General features: G+C 41.3%; 1 protein-coding gene across 3 annotated transcripts in view; it reads left to right on the top strand.

The window, feature by feature from the left end:
- Positions 1–23761, top strand: part of LOC129710594 (flotillin-2a-like) — a 102410-nt gene that overhangs the window by 50979 nt on the left and 27670 nt on the right. Inside the window, exons 3-4 of one of the 3 annotated variants that reach the window (XM_055657714.1) lie at positions 1038–1128; positions 17881–18004. In XM_055657714.1, the coding sequence (XP_055513689.1) occupies positions 1038–1128; positions 17881–18004 (215 nt within the window). Of the gene's footprint in view, positions 1–101; positions 193–1037; positions 1129–17880; positions 18005–23761 lie in introns of all 3 variants that reach the window. The other 2 variants (XM_055657715.1, XM_055657716.1) reach the window with 2 other exon arrangements.

The raw sequence follows: 23761 nt of genomic DNA, 5'->3' as shown, positions 1-23761 counted from the left end.
ATTTCTCATGCTTTGTTCTGATGATTGCTCTGACTGAATGTGTGCTGTCCCATCCCCTTCCTCCCTCCATCCCTCCCCTGCCAACTCCTCCTGCTGCATAGACTACCTCTGGAGATCATGACTGTCGTCTGTCAGTGTGAGGATATAGAAACCATTGAGGGGGTCCCTGTATATGTTACAGGGGTGGCACAGGTAACTTGTTCTTAACCGTGTTGTATTTTCTTGCCTTGTTTTCTTGCCCCTCCTTCTCCCCATCCCAACCTCCTTCCTTTCCTCTTCCCCCAAGCAGCAGCTGAATGTTGAGCTCTACTGCAGCACCTTCACCGCTTTATCCAAGTGGCATGGCCTGTAGCACTGTAGGTATCGCACCAAGGAAGCGGATTGAACCCAACGAAGAGGCAATGGGCGAGAAAGAGGTGGGATGGATAGGTGGATTAAAACATTGACTAAAAATATTTAATAGTGGGTGTGTGCTGAGTGCATTGCCACTTCCACATCTGAAATCCAAGAGTGTCTAACACCCCTCATGAACAACTATTGATTACAGATTACAATTCTCTAATGGACAGCTCAGAATTCAGAAGGTCTGCCACATATGAAATGCACTCACCGCAACAACAAACACAAATCCTTTCTGGAGAAAAGTTGCATCCCCCTGTGCTGAATTGCGGGAATTGTCTGGTATTAAGAATTATTGTTTACCTTAAATAATAAGCTATGCTGTTCAATATAATGACTCGTTCTTTGTGAAAAGTCACGTGCAATAGTCCGCTGTATAACATGGTTGCTTTTGCAACTTTATCAGGAGTTATAACTACTCGAAGTCACCTATGCTCTGAATATCTCATGAGGTCAGTCTCTTGGGAATAATCTAATGGTTTTACTTAAGCAGTTATTTTATTTAGATCAAGTTTATTTTGAGCTCCAGACAGCACATCTGGTTGGGTTTAAAGATAAAAGGATTGGAAGACAAAGGAAGTGAGGCTTGAGGCCTGTCATGTGACCTGGAATTTGCGAGTGTTTTACGTTTTCCACAGGATTTCCCTTGAGATTATGACGCTTCAGCCCAAGTGTGAGGATGTAGAGACCGCAGAGGGGGTAGCACTAACTGTCACAGGGGTCGCTCAGGTAAATAACCCCACAATCCCCCAAAATTATGATTTCTAAAAAGAAACTCTTTGCAGCCTAAGCCTGTCAATAGGCATAATTAAAGCTTACTAATGCTTTTGCTTAACTTAACAAAACAGTAGGAGGTCACACAATCTGTAATTTGTATATGAATAAAGTTCAAGGGTGGAAAATGTGTTTTAGAAGGGCCTGACTGTGAGAGCATTCAGGCTCATGGCCATTTAATCTGGGTCCATTGTGTAAAGTATTGGAATGTCATTTATCTTGGCTGAGCTGAGTGGCTTCCATGAAAAGTATTGCTGAATCCCAAAAGCTCAGCATCAAAATTATATGCTTGTGGATGAACACACAATCTGATGTATGATGCAAAAATCTTTCACACGGTTTTCCACCTTTGAATGTTGGTGGTGAGCTGATTGTTCACTTTGGACCATGGGAACATTTTCTCTAACGTTCAGTTAACTTTGCAGGTTCTGATTATTTTTGTTGTTGTTGACATGTGTTTCTATTCTGCCTCACCTGGTTAAATGGAACTGCATGACCTTAAGATGAATGGCATTCTCCCTGGTTTAAGCCCATACATTGTGGGAAGTCGCAAGCATCCTGAGTTGTCTTGGTGTCTCATAATGGGGCATCAGCTTTATGGTACAACATGTGCCTGCATGCACCATAGCTATCTGTGGTTTCACTGGCCACACATTTTTGTTAATAAATGTGCAATATTGTTGGAGTATGTAACTATTAAGCACCATTGATTTTTTTTTAAGTGTAGACAAGTCTGTTGGATTTACAAATGGAGTCATTGAGTACAAAGGTCTAGTTATGGTAAATTATAAATCATTGGTTATGCTGCAGCTGGTGTATTGTGTTCAACAGAGCAGCATTGTGAGAATTTATATACTATTCTTTAACCAGCAATTGTGCCCAGGCACTGCATTGTATGGCAGTCAACTGCAAAATTTCACACCAAAATTTTGCATTTTAATTGGCTCTCTCTGAATAATAACAACACTTAAATCTGGATAATTGACAGCTAAGCATTTAAAATTATGTTTTCTATTAAACATGAGGTTGTGGAGACTGCAGAGGATATAGCATTAACTGTCATTGGGGTTGCTTGGGTAAATAACAAGCATACTCGCAGCAAAATATGATTTTTTTTAGTTTGAGGATTTGAATTAGTTTTTCAGTGTGATTGTAGTTTATTGGTTGTGCCTTGGAACCCTTTCTACAATTAAATTGAATTTCCTGCAACAGAGCCAACAGATCAGGAACTGTTTGAGACAGATTGAAAAAGCAGAGATAGAGCAATAACTTTCTACACAAGGTAAGCTGCAGATAGATAAATTATTTACGTGAAGAAATGCGTTGGGAAAATAAATCTTGAGTGAACAAGCTCTTTTGGCACAGTGACCACATGAACGATGGAGTAGTTTATTGGGGGGGGGGGAGAAACATTTTCAAAGGGAAATCAAGACTGCATAATGGGACATGAATGTTAATATAGAGAAGGTAAGGTGGTCATTTCAATATGACAGGATTGTATTTATTTTGATGTCTAACGTATATGGAAGGACAATTTCCAATCTATGCTCCAGAGAAATGTCCCAAGTAGAGCTTTATTTATTTACATATGATAAGAAAGAAAAACTGCAGCAGGAGAGGCTCAGTTTCCCCTCCCCCTCCCCTGATTGTTAAGGTAGTGGTTGATCCAGGTGTGGCCTCAACACCCCTTTCCCATATCAACGACTCTTGCAGGTCGAAAGTCTGCCAATTTCTGTTTTGAATACAGAGGATTGATTTTGGTTTATCACTGTCACATGCACCAAGATACAATGGGGAAAATGTTGCATGCTTTCATGTCACATCATACCATACATGAGTACAAAAGGTAGTGTCAACAGATAAATAAAACAGTGCAGAATATAGTGTTACATAACAGGGAAAATGCAAGTTAAAGCAATACAAGGGCGGCAACCTGGTAGATTGGAAAATTGGAAATACATCCGTGACATATGAGACATCTGCTCAAATGTTTGATAACAGCGGAGAAGAAGCCGTTCGTAAAATTGGTGGTTTGTGCTGTTAAGCTTTATCTTCTGCCTGATGAGAGAGGGGAGCAGAGAGATAACGAGGTCTGAGTGGACCTTTGTTTGCCAGCTGCTTTCCCGAGGCAGCATGGTGTAGATGGAGTTGATAGGCGGGTGGTGAGGTGGAAGAAGCTGGTTTGCTTGGTGAGCTAGCTGGACTGTTCACAATCTCTTCAATTTCTCATGGTCTTGGGCAAACAGTAGTTGCCATACTGAGAAAATTCTGGAATCTATTAGAGTGCAATGCTATGTTCTATGTTTGCACTAAGCTGGATTGGCATTTGATTTTCCAATTTCCTATTTACTCTCCTGAATAGATTCCAGCATTTTTGCAGTGATTGGGCGTTTTCCCCATTGTTAGGCAAATTGCTCTGTAGTTTCCAGCTTGTCTCCCTTCTTTCTTGAATAATTTATTTGCAAGTTTCTGATCGTCTGGACTTTTGCAAAATTGAGGGGATTTCAATAGGTTACAATCACGATCTCCATTCCTCTGGGGTTATTCCCGAGACAATGCTGGCCAGCAGATCCAATTAAATTGTCTGTCTTTTGGCCTCTTAATTACCTGGCATCTTCTCTATCGATGGAAATTTTTTGGGTTCTTCCATCCCTGCTGTCTCTTGATTATCTATTATCATTGGGATGTATTTTGTTTCTTTAACCATGAAAATGGATCCAAAATAATTATTAAGAATATCCGAAGACTCGTGATTCCCGATGCGCAAAGCGCAAAATGCTAGAGGAACTCAGCAGATCAGGCAGCATTCAGACTCTGAAGAAGGGTTCCACCTCAAAACATTGCCTGCCCATTCCCTCCATAGATACCACCTGATAGCTACAGCATTTTGAATTTAGAATCTCTATTACTTTTTCCTCATTATTCATCCACAATCTTGGCCTCCAAGCACTGTGTACTTAAGCTGCTCTCTTTTAGTATATCTACTGAATAATTTTTTTTATGCTATTTGCTAATTTAATATCTTAATTTTCTCTCTTTTATCATTTTCAGACATCCTTTATAAATATTTCACTATCTTTGGCCTACGTCTATTCTTCACAACTATGTCTGGGTCTTCTATCAATTTACTCTCATTCTTCCTTAAATAGCCACACAGTACATTTTTTCTCTTAAAGGATTTTTTTGCTGATAACTTTGTTTGCTGAAATTTATAATGTGTCTCCTTAGTGTCTGTCAATGTTCATGTAATACCTTCCATTTTAACTATTTCCCCAGTCCATTCCAGTCACCTCCTCATTACGCTGAATGCCTTTATTTAGGTTTAGGATACTTGTTTCAGACCGTTTCAAATCCTAAAATTGAATTAAAAACATCTCCAAGATAAGATCACTCATTCCAATGAAATTGTTTACTATGAGAGCATTAATTATTCCTGTCTTATTTACACAACACCACAACCAAAATAACTTGCTCCCTGGTTAGATAATTTCTCATTGCAGTGTTTTCACCCCACAAATGCTCATACCACCCATCCCAAGCCAGAACCAAGCAACACTTGTTTAGATCCAGAGTTCAATGCTTTTAGGCACGAGGCAATGCTGACCAATATCCTACACATTAAGTCGTTATTCATGTGGGATAGGGAACTGACTCCTTTAGGATAACAAAAAAACCCACAGGCAATGAAACCAAGGCTGCGATTGGACACAAGGCCAATTTTTCCATTGATGTAGCAACTTCTACTTGCATCTCAGTTTCAGTTGTTTATAAATCTGCCCATGTTTCAGACCCTTTGCTGCTCGCAGCCCACATGCCTGACACCACCTCCCCCAACATCCCTGACGCTGACCCAGTCCTTTGTGAAGATACGGATCTGTGGATGATAACCCAGCAGATATTGAAAACATAGTCTACGTGCACGATTATTTCTGGAATCTTACGTATCAAATAGTGTAGCCTATGAGCATAATTCAATCTTAAACAGATTAACGTGGGATCCTTTTCCACTGTGGTGGATGTTTATGTTAAATTTTATTTTATGTGTGCATTGTGTTCTTTTCACTTAGTATGGCTGTATGGCAACTCACATTTCACTGTACTTTAGTTGGTTAAGTGATAATAAATGCAAACTTGAACTTGAACTAGAACTTGATCTCAATAGCAGAGATGTATGTTTACATTAGAATGGCAGTTCTGCTAAAGAATTGTAAAAGACTAGTTTGACAACATGCAGAGTAATATTTCATAAGATCAGAAGAACATAAGTTATAGGAGCAGAATTAGGCCATTCGGCCCATCAAGTCTACTCCGCCATTCAATCACAGCTGATCTATCTCTCCCTTCTAACCTCATTTGTGGCTCACTTGTTACAATCTCACTTTCTGAATCCTAAATTTTGTTTGGGGAAACTTCGGATACTAAATTTGGGTTCCATTTGAGAGACTCAAGTCCATGATCTTGATGGGATTGCAGAACAGAGGGTGGCAGCATCATGAGTTGGGGATTACTTCCTTCCTCTGCAGTTTTCTCGGTTGTGAGGTGCTGAAATGTCCATTGCTGGATCTGCAGATTCTCCCCCAACGATGCTCTGGGAGGATGGTTTGAATGTTGTGCCTACTGTGGTTTGTAGTTCATTGTGTGCTCCCATTGTAGAGACTCACTGCTCGTAGTTTTCCCTGATGCTAAAGAGCCACTTTAGATGGGCAAAGTTTTTGGATTCCCATGAGTCGGTGGGGATGCTACATTTTTACAATGAAATCTTGGCTTTCCGCTGTGGTCCTGAAAACCTTTTGGAATGGTAAATCTCAGAATAGAGTGCTTGATTTTAAGAGTCTTGGTGCGAGACATGTGGGCAGTGATGCTGTTGGGCAGGCTACATCATTCATTTGCCAGAGACCATTCTTCTGAATCAGGCACAATATCAGATAAATAGCAGGGGTACTGGCTTTCCAAACTGCCCACCTACTCCACCAAAGACATATGGAAGTCCCCCATTCCCCTCGTAACCCGATATTGGCTCTGCATGTTGTTTAACTAATGGAAATGGCAATTTATCCAAGGCCGAATTGGGTTGAAAGGGAAAGAGATCAGCCATGATTGAATGGTGGAGTAGACCAGATGGGCCGAATTGCCTAATTTTGCTCCTATGATTCAGAGACAGTGGATGGTTCAAGATAGAAGGCAGGGAACTAGTTCAATGTGGCCAAGAAATGGAGAATATCCATTCTCGATTGTTGCCCAGTAGTGCAGGGGTGAATAACTTATTTTGTCCTGTGATGCGGACGTGAAGTAATGTTGGAAAACGGGATGTTCTCAGCATTGTTAGTATTTTAGAAGCTTACCTTGTCTGTTGCCAGCTTTATTTTTGTATTTGTGGCAAAAGAAAGGCCTCCAGCATGAACTGAAATGTCTTTGAAGAATTTACAGTCACAGGAATTCCCATTGTTGGGTTCATTGTTCTGTTAACCAACTGTGTGGGCAGATTATAGAACAGGGACAGATTACGTCACTTTTTTTGTAAAATGTAATTACCATTATATCCATTTATATATATAAATCTTCTGAGAAAGGATGGCTATTTTTGTGTTTTAACAGATGAGATCTGTAAATTGGAGGCAAAAAGGTCAGAGATTTGCCTCTGAATATTAATTATGATGAAGCTTTCATCTTGAGTGAGACTTAAATCACACCAGATTTTTCAAAAGCAAAACTGGAGCGTGTATATGAAAGCAGATTTTGAAAGGCCATGTTCCTGCTCTTAGTTTCAGCCTCTGTGACCTAGATACTTCTTTGATTTAAATGCCCTCAGGATTTGCCTACCAGTATTGAACCAGTTGTGCTGAAACATGCTGATCAATGGGCACCAGGATCACTGTCTTGTCTAGTGAAGGTTTTAATTCAATTTTAAGTTAAATCATTCAATTGAAACTGTTTATACTTTTCAACCTTTCTTTCAAACAACATCTTAATTTAAAATTAAAAGCACTTGATCATTAGCCTTCCAGATCTGTGAGCTAACGAGTGGGGAGAGGAGTCAGCAAGAAATTTGTACGACTTCAGAGCAATAGAGTGGGATGCGCTGGTAAGAGTATGTGTGAATGTCCAGATGAGGGCACCATTGAAGGCGATTGTGATGCACACCAGAGTTGAATACCCCTGCAGAGATCTGTTCGCTAGGCTCACACATGTTTGAATATTCATGCCAAAAGTCAATGACCGTTGTAGGAGATGAGGGAAAGGAGAAGCTATGCTTTCACAACATTACTGTTGACGGTCAAGATCACTGGTTAGTGCTTGAGTGTCAGCCTTTCAGTGCTAATGATAGATTCTCCCACATACCAAATTCTTTTGTTTGTGATGCAGTATTAAATATTAATTAAAGTTCTAGTTCTTCTCGTGTCAACTTTAATTGGGGTAGGCAGCAAAGCTTCCATAATGTATTCATGCTCAGAAAGGAGTACATTTTTGTACTGAAAAAGAATTGTTTCATTTAGAATGACTCCCTTTGACATCTGGGCCCTCAGACTGGCTTGTGTTACCTTGTTAATAAGCCTTTTGTGTGCAGGACTTAGGAAGTTTATCAAAGGTTCCTTGGAAACTTTCATTGGACTCTCGGGTCCCCAGTCTTTTGTTGCCCTTCTATCCAGGGGAAATCACAGCTCTATTTCACTTCCAATAATTCCACCTCCCCCTGCCTCTTTTTAAAGTTGGACACCAAAGTAAAATATCACTTTTGGTGGGCTACAGGTAACCAGAGGAGACCTGTCTGACTTTCTGTACCTGGTGTGAAAATGTCTATTTTCATGGTGTACAGTTAATAATTTAAGTAAGAAAAATTGTCGTTCTATTAGGGAAACTTTTTCTAATATACAAAGTGTCTATATATGTATATGCCAAAGCTTTGGTATAAAACCAACCTATTAAAGGGAATGTAGACAAAAATGCTGGAGAAACTTAGCGGGTGAGGCAGCATCTATTTCAAGATTCAAGATTCAATTTAATTGTCATTTGGACCCCTTGGGGTCCAAACGAAATGCCGTTTCTGCAGCCATACATTACAAACAAATAGACCCAAGACACAACATAATTTACATAAACATCCATCACATCGCTGTGATGGAAGGCCAAAAAAACTTATCTCTCCACTGCACTCTCCCCCCCCCCCCCGATGTCAAAGTCAAAGCCCCCGGCTGGCGATGGCGATTGTCCCGCGGCCATTAAAGCCACGCCGGGTGGTGCGAGGTCGCACACCGGGTCTTGGTGTTAGAGCCCCCGGCGGGCGCTCGCAGAGTCCCGCGGCCATTCCAAGCCGCGCGGGGTGGTGATGTCAGGCCCCGCTCCAGGAGCTCTTCGACCCCGCAACTCAGGCGGGAGAAGTCGCCGTTGCGAGAGCCCTGAAAAGCGGTCTCCCTCCAGGGACCCGCGGGCTCCCGGTGCCGCCGTCCGCCAGACCCGCAGTTGCAGCCTCTGAATCTCCGGAGGTCGGCCGCAGCAGCAGCAGCGCTCCACCACCGCTCCACCCGCTCTGGACTCGGCCAGCTCCGCGACGGTGAGGTGAGTCGTCGGCACCAGAGTCCCCGGTATTCTCCTGTTGGAGGCCGCTCCTCGTTGCAGCTCCAACGACAACGGAGACCCGACAAAGAAAAGGTCGGGTCTCCCGTGCAGGGAGAGATTTAAAAGTTACACCCTCCCACCCACCCCACCCCCCCCCCCCCACACACACACACCCCAACAAAAAATAACAAAAATAGTGAAGGAATAGGTGATGTTTTGGGTCGAGACCCTTCTTCAGTCTTAAAGGGAATGCTCATTTATCACTTTATTGAAAAGGCTATAAATAAAATTGAAACTTGTAGCTAGGCTGAGTAATTTATCCCACTGATTCCAGGCCACAGACGATGGCCTCCCTCCCTTGCCCCCCAGTGAGCTGCCCCCTGGGTTTTCTGATGTGCTGAAACCCTGGGGAAATGGAGGTATGTAGCACTACTGTGAGACCTAGTTAGTTGTCGAGATAATTGGTCACTGATTCATGCACCAGCACCTGAGCTTGCTTTCTTCACTTATTATTATTAGTTCCTGGATATTGCGAAAGACACCTCTGATATAATTCTCATAAATTTCAGTCGGTAGGAATGCAGCTGCTACTTGATATCGCCTTGCTACTAGTGCAGTTAGATAACGATCTGTGAGTCCATCATGATTTTGTGTTAGTGTTGACTACCACCGAGTAGTCCCTTATGGTGAGGTGACAGTGATAACTTTCAGAAATAAAAAGGATTTGCAGCAGGAATTAATTTGCCCTTTTGAGATTTTGCCCTAAGAAATGCAAGTAGGATTAGGCCATTCAATTCCTCATGTCTACTGCACCTTTAATTAAGATTGTGACTGAGTTACTTCAGGGCCATATCCCTGCACCTGCCTAATTTCCCATTTTTCCATTAATGCCCAAAAATCATCTGATTTCTGCAGAGCTCTTTGTTAGAGAATTCATAAGACGCACATCCTTAACATCCTTTAAAAAACTCTAATTTCAGCACCCAGTGGCCCTTTTATTTTTGAAACTATAATCCCAGATCCCAGACAGCACTGCACAGGGAAATTGTTTCCTTAGCTACCCTGCAAGTCCTGTTTCAGTGAGTGCTTTTTCTTTTTTTCTTGTTCAGAGAGTATAAGCCCAGTCTATTTAATTCCTGCTCACTGAGCAATTACCTGATCCCAGGAATCAATCTGCTAAACCTTCATAGCACTCTCTCTACTGCAAGAGTATCCTACTTTGGGTAGGGAGACCAAAGTTCATGTTTCATCAGTGCTCCATATAATTTAATTGCATGATCAAATGATTATGTGGCCTCAGTGTTTATTCAGAATCCTATGAATATTTCCATTTCTACCATTCAATTCTTCCTTGTTCCCTTTTAAGATTGAATCTACATAGAAGCTTTCTAAGTGGGGGTTATTATGTACTATATATTTGAACGCTCATCCTGCCATTCTCTATTGACAGCACTGCTGATCACATCCCACTCTGTACACGAGGGCCATCCATTCCTGATCTTACAACATGCCCTCAGCTCTGTTCGAGGACCATATTCAGCACTTCATGCTGTGTTAATAATTTAGGCGGTATCATCTATAACACAGTGAGTAAATCAGATAGTTATTCCAGGCCCCCACCCAGTTTTTCAAATGAAATAAAATAAAAATCAGCCGAATGGTGCAGTACTTCTACTCTTGAGGTCTTTTCATCAGATAAATCTGATTAGGATTTACTTAGTTATTTTTTATTACACTCAAGGTCCAGATAAAAGACAAGATATTACATAGAATAAATTGCATACAAAATCACAATACATGGTTTAAGATCAAGAATTTTTTTAAATAGTGTCCTACAACGAAACAACTATACCAATGTCTCCACAACTGGGATTGGTAGCGTGTAGTGCTAAACCCTATGTTTAATAAGGCCACGATGATTTAATTTTCAGTCATTAATCTGCCAAATAAATTTATACAAAAGATTTCTTAAGACAGTTTGTAAAGTATTGACTCCTGCGGCCACAAAAATTTACTTGCACTGCACCATCTAGGTCTCTTTTAAGTAATATTCTCATGGCATCATTATAAGCTACTTTAAGCTTGCTTTCTGCAGTTTGACCATAGGTGTGCAGTATAGAGTGGTGTACAATATGCTCTGAATAGAGACATCTTCACTCCATCTGTACAAGCACTAAACTTGAGTAAGAGAATGTTTGCTTGTGCATACATCATATGGTGTTGCCTATAAATATCCTCATCTGTCATTTGTTCTGTAATAAAATGTCCAAGATATTTTACCTTATTACAGACACTAAGATTATTATCATACAATTTAAAGTCAGGAAATTTTAGACATTTCTTTCCTTCTACAGATCATAACAGATCATAACAGCACTCTTACCAGCATTACATTTAATATCATGTTCCACACCATACACAGAACATATAGCAAGGAACTGCTGGAGACCAGCGGTAGATGGACTAAAGACCATCTGCATACAATTCCACCTTCAATAAGAGATAGGATTGGCAGAATCTGGACTTCTGATGAAGTTGACTTACTGAAGTGCTATCCCTCAAATGTACTGGACCTGTCTCTCCAATGGATGCTTGCAGAGTGTCTAAAGATCCTGCTAATAAAGCATTAACTAGACCATGGAGCTACAGAAGCATAGAGCTGAGAAAGAAACTCCTGTGGTTATGTTAGTTGCATAAGTTAGTTTTCCAGTGTTTATGCTGGAGCCTATGGATTTCCATCCAGCATTGATGAAAGTCCCATCAAATCACTTGCTGTGTAATGCAAGGAAATATGTAAATGTTGATGTAAAGTGCAATCAACTTGCCTAAATCCACCAACAGTTTTATTTAGAATGAAGCTCTCAGAATTATTGAACTTTTTTTGATACTATACGAGGCTGTGATATCATAGTCTTTAGTTGTGCATACCCGCAAAAGTATGAGTGCAAATGTATCATACTAATGCTCCAGGTTGTGTTTATGTGCCTCCTAGCAGCCGACCATGGGATAATGTTGTAGAGGATGCAATTGACCTGCTTTCCGGTCAACAAGTGTTAAAGGAGCAGATAGCATTATTTTAATGAAGAGGAAAACATTCCGCTTATTCAAGGTAGCAGAGGCTGTCCCATTAGCTCCCCTGCAGCTTGCAAATAGCGAGAGCACACAGAGAATATCTGGTCCTAATTTTACTCTCACTGTGCCGACAGAGTGGTTGTTCTGTTCTGTTCTCCATTGTTCCCTTCAGCTGTTAAATCATTCCACAGGAAAGGAAAAGGACCCTCGCTCCAAATATCTAGCTGGTAGTCAATGCTGTACAGTGTGAATTTCAGGGGCTGATCATGTTTGGCTGTGAAAGCAGGCAGTGCTTACTGTCAGCTTGGTTTTGGCAGTGGAACTACCAGATCCCTCTTCCTTCCTGGAGGTGCAGGATTGACTGCGTTTTCTAGGGGGTGAGAGAAGGGGCAAAATTGGCATTAAATCTTTTCAAACCAAGTTATTTGCTTAATTTCCTAAGGTACTGTATTTCTGCCTCCAGATGGTATATAAAACAGTTTGGAAGATTCAATCTACAGAATCACAACCTGTCATGAAAATTAATGTGTGGTCAGAGTGAGAAGGAAGAAAATAGTTTAAAGCTTTAAACCCGGATGACCATGTGCCATGTAATTAAATTTCAGATGAGAAAATTCAGCATGATTAGCATTTTATTTTCAAAGCAATGAGAACCTGATGGTTGATTCAGATTTAGATTTCACAGCTTGTGTTGTGCACGATTAACCACATCCAAAATCTCAAACCCCTCTCTTTCCATCTTGCCACTCCTAAACTTGCAAAGTCTCTCAGAGTGTGACAAGTCATACCCTGTCTGTGAAAGGCTGGTAGACACTGAAAGGGAAGGTGTTCAGCGGAACCTCTGTATACCATTTTGGAGTTGAATTGTAGTTGTAGCAGAGATTTAGGAGCAGGAAGTGTTTGGAAGGTAAGAAATAATTGAAACTCATAAATCCTTCCACTTTGAAGACATAAATTGATCACCATTCAGATTCAGATTCAATTTTAATTGTCGTTGTCAGTGTACAGTACAGAGACAACGAAATGCATTCAAGCATAGCATCTATACTCTGAAGTATTAATCAAGGTACATCCTGACACATCAGACTTGCATTCTCATACACCCACTCAAGTGCTCTGACATTTCCGAAATAGTTCCCCTCTTTCACTTCTGGTTCATTGTGATTTTATTTTTCCTCTAACTTCTCCTTATTTTCTTGGCTATACCTACCTACCTGTCTGCCAATTTTGAATAGTCAAAGAGTCATACACCACAGAAATAGACCATATGACCCTGCTGACCATTCTACCATCTACCATCTCCACGAAGCCTATTTCCCAGCGTTAGTTCTGTGACCTCAGGGCGAAGTTCCTGGCTAGAAATGGGAGTGAATGTTCATCCAAAGTAATATCTCTTGGTCACAAGATGAATGCATTCACCTGCATTCTGTGCCAAAGTGTGGGGTTGATAAATCATTGTGTCATCTTCTGCTCTGGATTACTGCTCTCAAACTGTCATCAGGTTTATGAGCACATTAAACATTTTTGCTTATAGCTCCTCCCTGACTGCATTGAGTGAAACCCAATCTACTGGTGATTTTGTATGAGGTAGCAGATGGGGATGTTATCCAAGTCCCGTTACGGATGCTCACTAGCTAGATGCAATTGATTAGAATCCAGTCTCCTACTAATTGATTGAACAGGTCCTTTGGCCTACCGAATCCAAGGCAACCATCGATCACCCATTCACACTAGGTTCCACGTTATCCCACTTTCATATCCACTCTTTATACATTAGGCGCAATTTCCAGAGGCCAATTAATCTACAAAATCACATGCCTTTGGAATGTGGGAGGATACTGGAGCACCTGGAGAAAAACCCACCAGGTCGCAAACTCCACGCATACCACATCCGAGGTCGGGATCGCACTGTTATCTCTGGGCACTGTGGGACAGCAGCTCTACCAGCTTTGCTACTGTAGTTATCACGGTCTGGCTGGTAACGGCCTCTGGACCTGTGTTGACAGAGTCAGTTCCAATATGATTCTGTCAGGTGGTTTCCCAAACCTGTTTGGGCTCAGGTGGAGGATTGTCCCCTGGAAATGGAAGGCTGCCAGTGACCCAAATCAGCATGAGTAAGGGAGTCCTTGTGCTTTGGAGATGAGAGGAGGAAAATTGTGTAACCCACTACATACTCTGTTAACTGTCAACCCACTTTGTGTCCTTAGAATGAATGTTCCTTTTAGACTTCATGTTGAACTTTACAGAATCAGACATTCCCTTTTAATTTTCATTATCTGCATCTGTCTTATAAGTCTTGCATATGTCTCCCATAAATGGCACAGTGCATCTTCAGATTTTTCCCTTATTTGTTCCAGATCTGGACACCTCTGGCAACACCATTCTTTGTCCATTTGTTTAACTGTCAACTGAGGAGGCAGTTAGGAGTCAACCAAGGAATTGCATACAAGTCCCACTGGGTTAAGAACAGGGTTCTGTCACTATTGGGCATCATTGAACTTGATTTTTTTTCTGCGCAGGTAGTTTCCTTGTGACCGCCAGTGATATCAGTTCTTTATTTCCATGGCTGTTTAATGACGTGAATTTAAGTTGTCTAGTTATCATGATGTTCAGCGTATGTTGCCAATGGTCCAGCTCTCTGGATACTAGTCCAGTGATGCAACCAATCTACCAATTAGATTTGCCTAGATGTTCTCGAGTTGGTCCAATTTTGTAATTCTCCACTCACTCAATTCCTGCACTTTCCAGTGGGCAATTAGTCCATGTTGCAACCAGATCTGATGACGTTCAAATAGCAAGATAGCTTTAATTTTCTTGTGTTCTACTTTGGCTGATTGTGTCCACTTTTCTGTGGGTTTAGGTCCCACTCTAAATACTTGAGGAAAAACACAAACCTATGTTGAGAGTTTTGGACTGTTAGATTTGAGATTTCACCTCACTTAATCTAGAGAGGGGCGAGTTGAGAAGGACACGCAGTCACTAGGATATCCTGGTGAACATTTCACTCTTACTCCTACTCTTTGCTTCCTGTCTGCCAGCCAGTTCTCTATCCACATCAATACTGAACTCCCAATACCGCCCCAAACAGGCGAGGAAGTCATCATCAGATTGCTATCTGTGGGACCTTGCTCTTCATGCCCAGCCCATTTCCACATTATAGCAGTAACACACTTCAAAAGTCCCTCGAAAGCTGTAAACCATTGAGATGTTCCAAGGAAAATTGATGTATAAGTGCATGTCTTGTTTTGTTCAGTAGCTAACCTGCGATGATTTTTATTTTCTCTGCAATTTCAGTTGATCCTGACCTGGAACCTATGACTTGTTTTAGACTGAGTTGGGTGTTGAGAGCTTCCCTGGTGCAAGCACATAATGAGTTCTGTGTTGTATAATTTCCTAGTTCTCCTTCCCCACTTCTCTGTTTTGTCATGTTTCTCGAGCATTCTGGATTACAGCGACATGGGCAATTAGAAGTCCACATTGCAAGCCAGACGATGAAGTTCAAACAGCACGATTAAGAACCTGATTTGCTTCATTAGATTGTTCAAATCTTCTGATTGTTTGCAATTGGTTTAACAAATCTAAGATGGCGTTTGTGGAAATTGAATTATCCCTGTTTGTATAGACACTAAATGTTTTTAAATAAAACAGTAAAGTGCAAGTGATTAATTATGGTTGATTGCTGCATCGTTGTATTAAGCATTAAAATGGGGAACTGTAGTGATTCCAAAGTTGTAACTTTTAAGGAAGTTCTGCAAACAGTTCCTGAACTTTTTAAAACGTTACATGGAGAAGAACTGAAGTATTCTACCATAAGGGTTTGAGATGGGCAATGTAAGAAAGAATTAACAGCACCAAATGTGCTTATTAAAAGGCAGGTGTCAATTCTGGTCTTTGCATTTTAGAACAAGAATAAATGCATGAAGCAAAGGCTGTGTTCTTCCTGAATATAAAAATACAAGATGCAGATAGGGCTGCATCTGTGGAGAGAAACCACCTTGACATTTAGAGTTGAAGACACTGTTATAACTCTTTCCCTTGTTAGCCTAGTAGAGAGCTTTGCTTTGATGCTAGTCTCTGATGTTGTAAATGTTTTGGGAATTGCTTGGAGTATCCTGACAGTAGCAATAGAATCAGCAGGAAAGGGGGAGGGGGGCAGAGCTAAAAGAACAAGTGAAATATAAATGACACTGGACTGCATTTCACTTCCACACTAAAAATCAGTTGAAAATGTTTACTTGAAGCCCCCTTTGAGCTCTGGTTGTGATAATGGCCATGGGTTGATCTGCTGAGACAACCATCTACCAGGGTCCCTTTGGATGTTCAGTTAATCTCGGTTCCTGTTGGACACTGCCGCCAGAATGTCTGTAACTGGTTGCTGCACAGAGGTAATTTTTGAAGGAATGGAGGGTATGAAATTGAGAAGGGAAAAGCAGTTGGCCAGAAAGAACAAGGAAGAAGAGGGAGCAAGGAATGAGGATAGACTGTGGCACAAGGCTGGATGATATCTTTCATCTTCTCATCCTCAAACTGGTGAGGCAAGGTGAGAAGATGAGAAATCTCAGCATTAGGTTTAGGTTTTTATTGTCGCGTGTACAGTGAAAAGCTTTGTTTTACATGCTGTCCAAACAGATCAGATATACCATATAGAAATACAATCAAGTCAAAATCAAGTACAATAGATCGAGCAAAGGGGAAAATACAGAGTGCAGAATATATATATTTCTCAGCATTGTCACGCATCAGTTCCATACACAAAGTCCAATGTCCACAAAGGGGTAGAGGTGAATCGGGCAGTACTCTAGCTTATGGAAGGACTGTTCTAAAGCCTGATGGCTGAGGGGAAGAAGCTTTTCAGAGGCAGCGTGAAGTGTAGGGCGGTGGACACATGTCGCCAATTTCAAGCCTCGTGTAATCCCTGAAATATGAGCTGTTTTTCAAAGGCAAAATAAATTGTAGTGGCACTCATAGTCAGATATAGGAATGATGATTGAGGGAAGCTTAGGGCAACTGGTGGCTGTCGACAGTCAAGCCTCCTTTTATTTCTGGCTTGATGCTGGGATATTTTTTCTCTTCTCTCATTCTACCACCTTCCAAACTGGAGAGGTTCCCAACCAAGCAGAAACTTGAGAAATCGGGGTTACAATAATCTGAATCTGCAGGGTGGAGATAGCCCATTGCCCTGCCTCCTTTCAACTGAGGTCAACGTGCATTTAGTGGCTATTTAAGGGTGGTTGATTGAGAAGTTAGATGTGTTATATTTCCTGAACCATTTGCACTTCAACATTAAGTGTCTTGCCATTCTGTCACCACAGTAGTGCTCCACCAACAGGGTGCTTTCACACGCTCCCTTGTTCACAATTCTACAGTCAACGGCCAACTCCTTGGACCTCCTTACCTCTTCCACATGCGACTCTCCCTCTTTCCCACCTCCTCCCCATTGCCTTTTGTCAGCTCCACAGTTTTGTGTATTTATTTTCCTTATTATTTTGCTCGTTCGACCATGACTGTCACAGCTGCATGCCACAGTCATATTGAATTGCTGCCATGTGGTGATTGTAATTGGTGTGATTCATGTGAATGCATGCACTTGCAATGGCTCCATCCAGACCAATCAGGTTCACATTTGTCACCAAAGCCCCAAATAATAATATGAAGAATTATCCTGTAACAACTTAATTTGGCAACATCTAATTCTGAAAATTAATTGGGTTGATTAATGTATCCAAATCTAACAGTCCAGAGAATCGGAATGAAAACATACTAAATTCCTTAGTTCCCTATGGATTTCAGTTGCCATGTTAAAGTTACAGGTTCCAAGACTGTTTTGTTGCTTTATGCATTGGTGTGCCTTATTTTTAAAGTGTGCTTTGCTTTTTATTTGCGGTGTGTAATCTGCTTTCATAGAGTAGTACTGCAATTTTTAACAGCTATTAATCTTTAAAAAGTATTACAAACGTGTCGTCTTGGTTTAATTCCAGTAAGTGTTGCAACACTTCTGTTAATAGTCTTGTGAAGTATTATCAATATATATTTAGTTGTTTGTCACGTGCTGTTGGCTTATGTTCTGTTCCCTGTGTGCAGGTGAAAGTAATGACTGATCTGGAGTTGCTAGCTGTAGCATGTGAGCAGTTCCTGGGGAAAAGTGTCATGGAGACCAAAAGTGTGGTGCTGCAGACCCTAGAAGGACACCTCCGAGCAATCTTGGGTAACTTGTCTGTCTTGAATTTGTTTGATTCACATCCCCAGCAAAGAATTTATCCAGACAAGCTAATAATTCTGCACCACTTGTAACCTATCTGGTTATGTGAATGAAAATGGGAAATTGTAATCCTTGGCTGGTGGGTCCTCTCACGCAAGGCATAAGGCACCCTTCCTCAACAAAGATTGTGACCATTGGATAGGGGTGCACATGCAGGCGCTCTTTCACAGCATGCCTTCACAACTGATCACTCTTCTTCACCTGCTAGGGTGGGATTTGAACCCATGTCTCTGGATCGCCGGTCGAGTAACTTAACTGCTGCAGTCTCATCCAAGATTAATAGGTTGAAGAGTTTGATTGATTGAAGGTTGATTGAAAGATACAGAATGGAAAAATCATTCAGCGCAATGCCAACCATCGATCAGTTCTATTTTATCCCACTTTCACAGCAACTCCCGACAAACTAGGAGCAATTTACAGAGACCTTGATTTGCTTTATTAGACTGTTCAAAACTTCTGACAGTTTGCAACTGATTTATCAAATCAAAGATGGCTTTTGTGGGAATTGAAATATCCCATTATGAATATACAGTAAATGTTTTTAAATAAAACAGTAAAGGGCAAGTGATTCAAAGCCAAATTGTGATTAATTGCTGCATAATTGCATTAAGCATTACAATTAGGAACTGTAGTAATTCCAAAGTTGTACCTTTTTAAGCAAATTCTGCAAACAGTTCCTGAACTTTTTAAAATGTTACATGAAGAGTATGGGTGAAAGCTGGAAAAGAGAGGTGAGGTAAGACAAAGGTGAGCAAGTGATAGGTTACAGGTGAGGGGAGTTTGAATGACAGATGGATGGAAGGAATAAATGACAAATGACAGGGCAGCACAGTAGCATTGTGATAGTCTACTGCCTTACAGTGGCAGAGACCCAAGTTCGCTCCTGACTATGGCTGCTGCCTGTACGGAGTTTGGACGTTCTCCTCTGACCGCATGGGTTTTCTCTGTATGCTCCAGTTTCCTCCTACACTCCCAACCACATACAGGGTTATAAGTTTTTTTAGGAAGGGGCCACAAATGTTGGTTTACAGCGAAGATAGACTCAAAATGCTGGAGTAACTCAGCAGGACAGGCTGGATAGAGTATTTGCAGCAGGCAGGTGGGAAGAAGTGTAGTCTAGATAGTTGTGGGAGTCAGTAGTTTTATAACAGGCTTCAATCGATAGTTTATCTCCTGTGATAGAGACGGTGATCAAGAAAGGGGAGAGAGGTGTCAGATATGGTCCAAGTGAATTTGAGTGCAAGATGGAAATTGGTAGTGAAGTTATGAAGTTCTTGAGTCCTGCGTGGGTGCAGGAGATAGCATCAATGCAGTTGTCAATCTAGCGGAGATAGAGTTTGGGGACAGGGCCAATGTATGCCTGGAACAGGGATTGATCAATGTACCATACAAAGAGGGCAGGCATAGCTAGGGGCCAGATGAGTTCCCATGGCTACGCCTTGGATTTGGAGGAAGAGAGTGGAGTCGAAGGAGAAATTGTTGAGAGCAAGGACCAGCTTCACTCGGTGGAGGAGAGTGTTGGTAGAGGGTGGATAGAGTCTTTGCAGGAGGCAAGGAGCCTGTCCCGCTGAGATTCTCCAACATTTTGTGTCTATCTTCAGGCTGTAGGTTAATTGGCCGGTAAAAATAGTAAATTGGGGTGCTAGATCGTAGGATAGTGTTAGTGTACGGGGTGATTGCTGGTTGGCATGGACTCAGTGGCCGAAGGGCCTGTTTTGCACTGTATCTCTTAAAAAATATATGGCAGAGGTGAGATGGGTGTCAAATAAGGCAAGAGAAGGAGACATTTAAAGTCAGGAATGATATGTGTCATTCTATACCCTCTAGTCTTTGCCATTTCCACCCTAGGAAAATGGTTCTGACTGTCTACTCTTGCTAAGCCTCATCATTTTATATACTTCCATCAGGTATCCCCTCAGCCTCTGGCACTACAGAGAAAACAATCCAAGTTTGTCCAGCTTCTCCTTGCAGCTAATACCCTCTAAGCCAGACAACATTCTGGTCAACCTATTCTGCAGCCTCTCCAAACCCTCCACATTTTTCTTGTACAGTGGCGGCCAGACATATGCAGCCTATCCAGTCTCATAAAGTTGCAGTTTAGCATATTCCTGTAAAATTTAGTGCACACTCAAAAGAGGAAGCTAGAATAGAGGGAGCAAAGAGAAAAAGAGTACTTTGAAAGTAAAAACCACTGCTGCAGTTCTGTCACCTGAATATAGGAACTTTCGAGTCCAGATTGATCTAATGAACCAGCTCCATGCACATCACAACACTATACACTTAATATGCATGGCCTTATTCGAGAACAAGTGATGAACAACAAATACTCTTCAGAAACTCCTGCCGCACACAGCAGTGCTGAGAATGGACTGAGTACAAGCTTCGGTGTCCCTGCTACCGTTAGCTTTTAGCCACTGCTCCTCATTGTATGCCTTCGTATTCAGGTTTGTTAAATAAAACTACTATGCTTTGGGATATTTTATTTTGCTGAGGGCTGTATACAAATGTAATTTATTAAGTAGTGGCTCAGGTTCCTTCCTGTTCCTTTCCTGTCCATGTTCTTATATTCCAATGGGAAGGCTCCTAACTCCTCTGAAGTGTAGGAGAAGGAAGGTGAAGAGGGAGGGAGGGAGGGCAGTAAATAGCAACTCAATCAAGCTGAGAGCCCATGCAATATTTGCACACAAATGATGTGTGGACCCTATCCACAATCAAAAGATTGATGCCTTCAGTGCAAGTAACAGCGGAAACGTTGTTGAGTAAAAGTACACTATAGGTGCCAAGGCTGCATTTGCTCTGTTGCCACACTCGTCTCCTCTCCTGTTGATCAGATAATCCAGTGGAGCCCACCCAGCCCAGAAGGGAATCTGCACTGGGTTCCCTTCGAATGTCCAGCTGTCTCAAGCTACACCAGCCCCCTGTCAGTCAGTGGTATGTAGGTGAAATGTTACTGATCATGTGATGAGGCTAGAGCTGGCTTTGTTCCACAGCAAATTTATAGTGATCTACAAAGAACAGGCACCATATACTGTGTTTGATCTGATCTTTGAAATTAAATAGAGGTTCTCTGATAATCAAATAAAAGCTTTTTCTATCTTAACTAGTGAGAGAACCAATTTAAATTTGTCCATTTCTCATGCATATATCCCAAAGATTCAATAATAAAAGGACATCTACAAATTCTAAAATTGCCCATCGCATTCAAAACTTCTAATCCAATACCACTTGATTTTCATAATCATCTCATAAAGTAGAAATAAATTATATAGAACAAATTTCATAACATTGCCAATGAAAGCTTTGTTTGGTCTGTTTTAAAGCCAATAATTGCACTTAAGAAGCCGAGAAAATTGAGAGCAGGAGTGAATCATTTGATCCTTCACACTATCCCTGCTTTTCATTGAGATCATGGCTGATTCTCCATCCCAAGGCAGTATTCCCTCGCTCTCTCCCCGCACCTCTTGATGTGTTCTGTGTCTAGAAACCTAAATACTTTGTAAATGTATGGAGCGATTTGGTCTCCATGGTCTTTTGTGGCAATGAATTCCACCGATCCATCGCACTCTTGGTGATGAATATTTCCCTTATCTTAACCTAAACATTTTACTCCTGGTCCTGAAACTGACCCCGCTCATTGAAGAATCCTCAGCCAGGGGCAACATCCTTGGTTATCTAAGCGCAGTAAGAACTTTATACATTTCAGTGAGATACCTTCTAAATTGTCGTGAATGCAGGCCTATTCAACCCAAAATCTCTGGAATCTTCTTTACATTCTTTTGACATCAAGTATCTCCTTGAATTATTTTAGTAACACATCCTATCTCCTCAATTCAAAACCTCCTCCAATGAAGACCAAACCGTTTGCTGCTTCAACTGCTTGAATCACCTGCATGTTCATTTTCCGTGAATATATATATACGAGAGCATCCACATTCCTTTATGCATCAGTTTTCCACCCTCACCCTCTGAGTAAAAGAAAACGTTGACCCTTGCTTCTCTTTTAAGCTTTACCCCTCTCACCTTATAGCTATGCTGTTTAGCCTTTGACATTTCCACCCTGCGAGGAAGATTCTGACTGTCTACCCTATCTCATAAGGTCAAATGTGACTGGAGTAGAATTAGGCCATGTGGCCCATCATGTCTACACCGCTATTCAATCATGGCTGATCTATCTCTCCCTCTTAACCACAATCTCCTGCCTTCTCCCCATAACCTCTGACACCTGTACTAATCAAAAATCTATCTGTCTCCGCCTTAAAAATATCCACTGACTTGGCCTCCACAGCCTTCTGTGTCAAAGAATTCCACAGATTCCCTACCCTCATCTTACCCTCATCTTCTCCTCATCTTCTTCCTAAAAGAATGTCCTTTAATTCTAAGGCTATGACGTGTAGCCCTAGACTCTCCCATGTGGAAACATCCTCTGCACATCTACTCTATCCAAGCCTTTCATTATTCTGTATGTTTCAGTGAAGTCCCTCCTCATCTTTTAAACTCCAACGAGTACAGGCCAAGTGCCGATAAACGCACATCATACGCTAACCACATTCCTGGGATCATTCTTATAAACTGTCTCCATATCTCTCATGTGGGGCAATATTAAAAGCTGTCCAAAAATACAAAGACACTGTATCTACTGGTTCCTCATTATCTATTCTGCCAGTTACATCCTTGAATGAAATTCCGGTGAGTTCATCACATGAATATGCTTTTCCTTGTTCATTTTGTCTATTCCCACCGATGTTTTCTAAGTGTCCGATCACTAGCTACGGAATCAGTGTGGCATCTATTTGAAGCTGAGCCAGGCTGCTTGCAGCCTCTTGTCGACGAGCCGAGTCAAATTTCAGTATCATATTCCTACCATTGTTTATGTTTATGTCTCTGTGTCACTGGTATCTTTGCTGATCCCTGTAAATTGATGCTCCTCCAGATTCAGACCTTGGATCATTCCCAACTCAAATTCCTCACCTTTGTTAGCTGTAACTTTGCCTGCTAGGATCCAAAATGAAAACACATTCTCCCAAAGCAATTTTAACTCTTTCTTGCAGATAAATTAGTACTTCTTTCAAGAAAATACAAATTTATCTGCAAAGACTTGAGCACAGGTGCCACATTGTTAATAGTACTGCCTTTAGTACACAGCTTATTTATTTATTTTACTTTTCTTTTACATCGGTTGGAAGCTGCATACTAAATCTCGTTGCACTAACGTGCAATGACAATAAAAGATATTATTATTATTATTATTTTGAGCAGTCGTTGCTTTTTGTCTTCCCTCGTTGCGATACAATAGACCAGTTTCCTATCCCAAAGACGTACAGGTTTGTAGGTTAAATGGGTTCTGTAAATTGACCCTAGTGTGTAGGGTGCATTACTGGGATAACTTGTTGGGTCGAATGGAATTGGTGAGCTGAAAGCCCTGTTTCCACACTGTGTCTCTAAACTAAGCTAAACATTATTATATGACATAGAACAGTACAGCACAGGAACAGGCCCATTGGCCCACAATGTCCATGCAAAACATGCCAATTTAAACTAATCTATTTTGCCTGCACATGATCCATATCCCTCCATTCCCTGCATATCCATCCATACGCCTATCTAAAGGTCTTGCCTCCACCCACCACCCTCTGTGCAAAAAAATGAAAAACTTGCCATGCACATCTCCTGTAAGCTTTGTCCCTCCAACCTTAAAGTTATGCC

The sequence above is a fragment of the Leucoraja erinacea genome, chromosome 28, assembly GCF_028641065.1.
Source record: "Leucoraja erinacea ecotype New England chromosome 28, Leri_hhj_1, whole genome shotgun sequence".
Classification (NCBI taxonomy): Eukaryota; Metazoa; Chordata; class Chondrichthyes; order Rajiformes; family Rajidae; genus Leucoraja; species Leucoraja erinaceus.
Note: the sequence above shows the minus strand (reverse complement) of the source record. Positions and strands in the feature narration are given on the sequence as shown.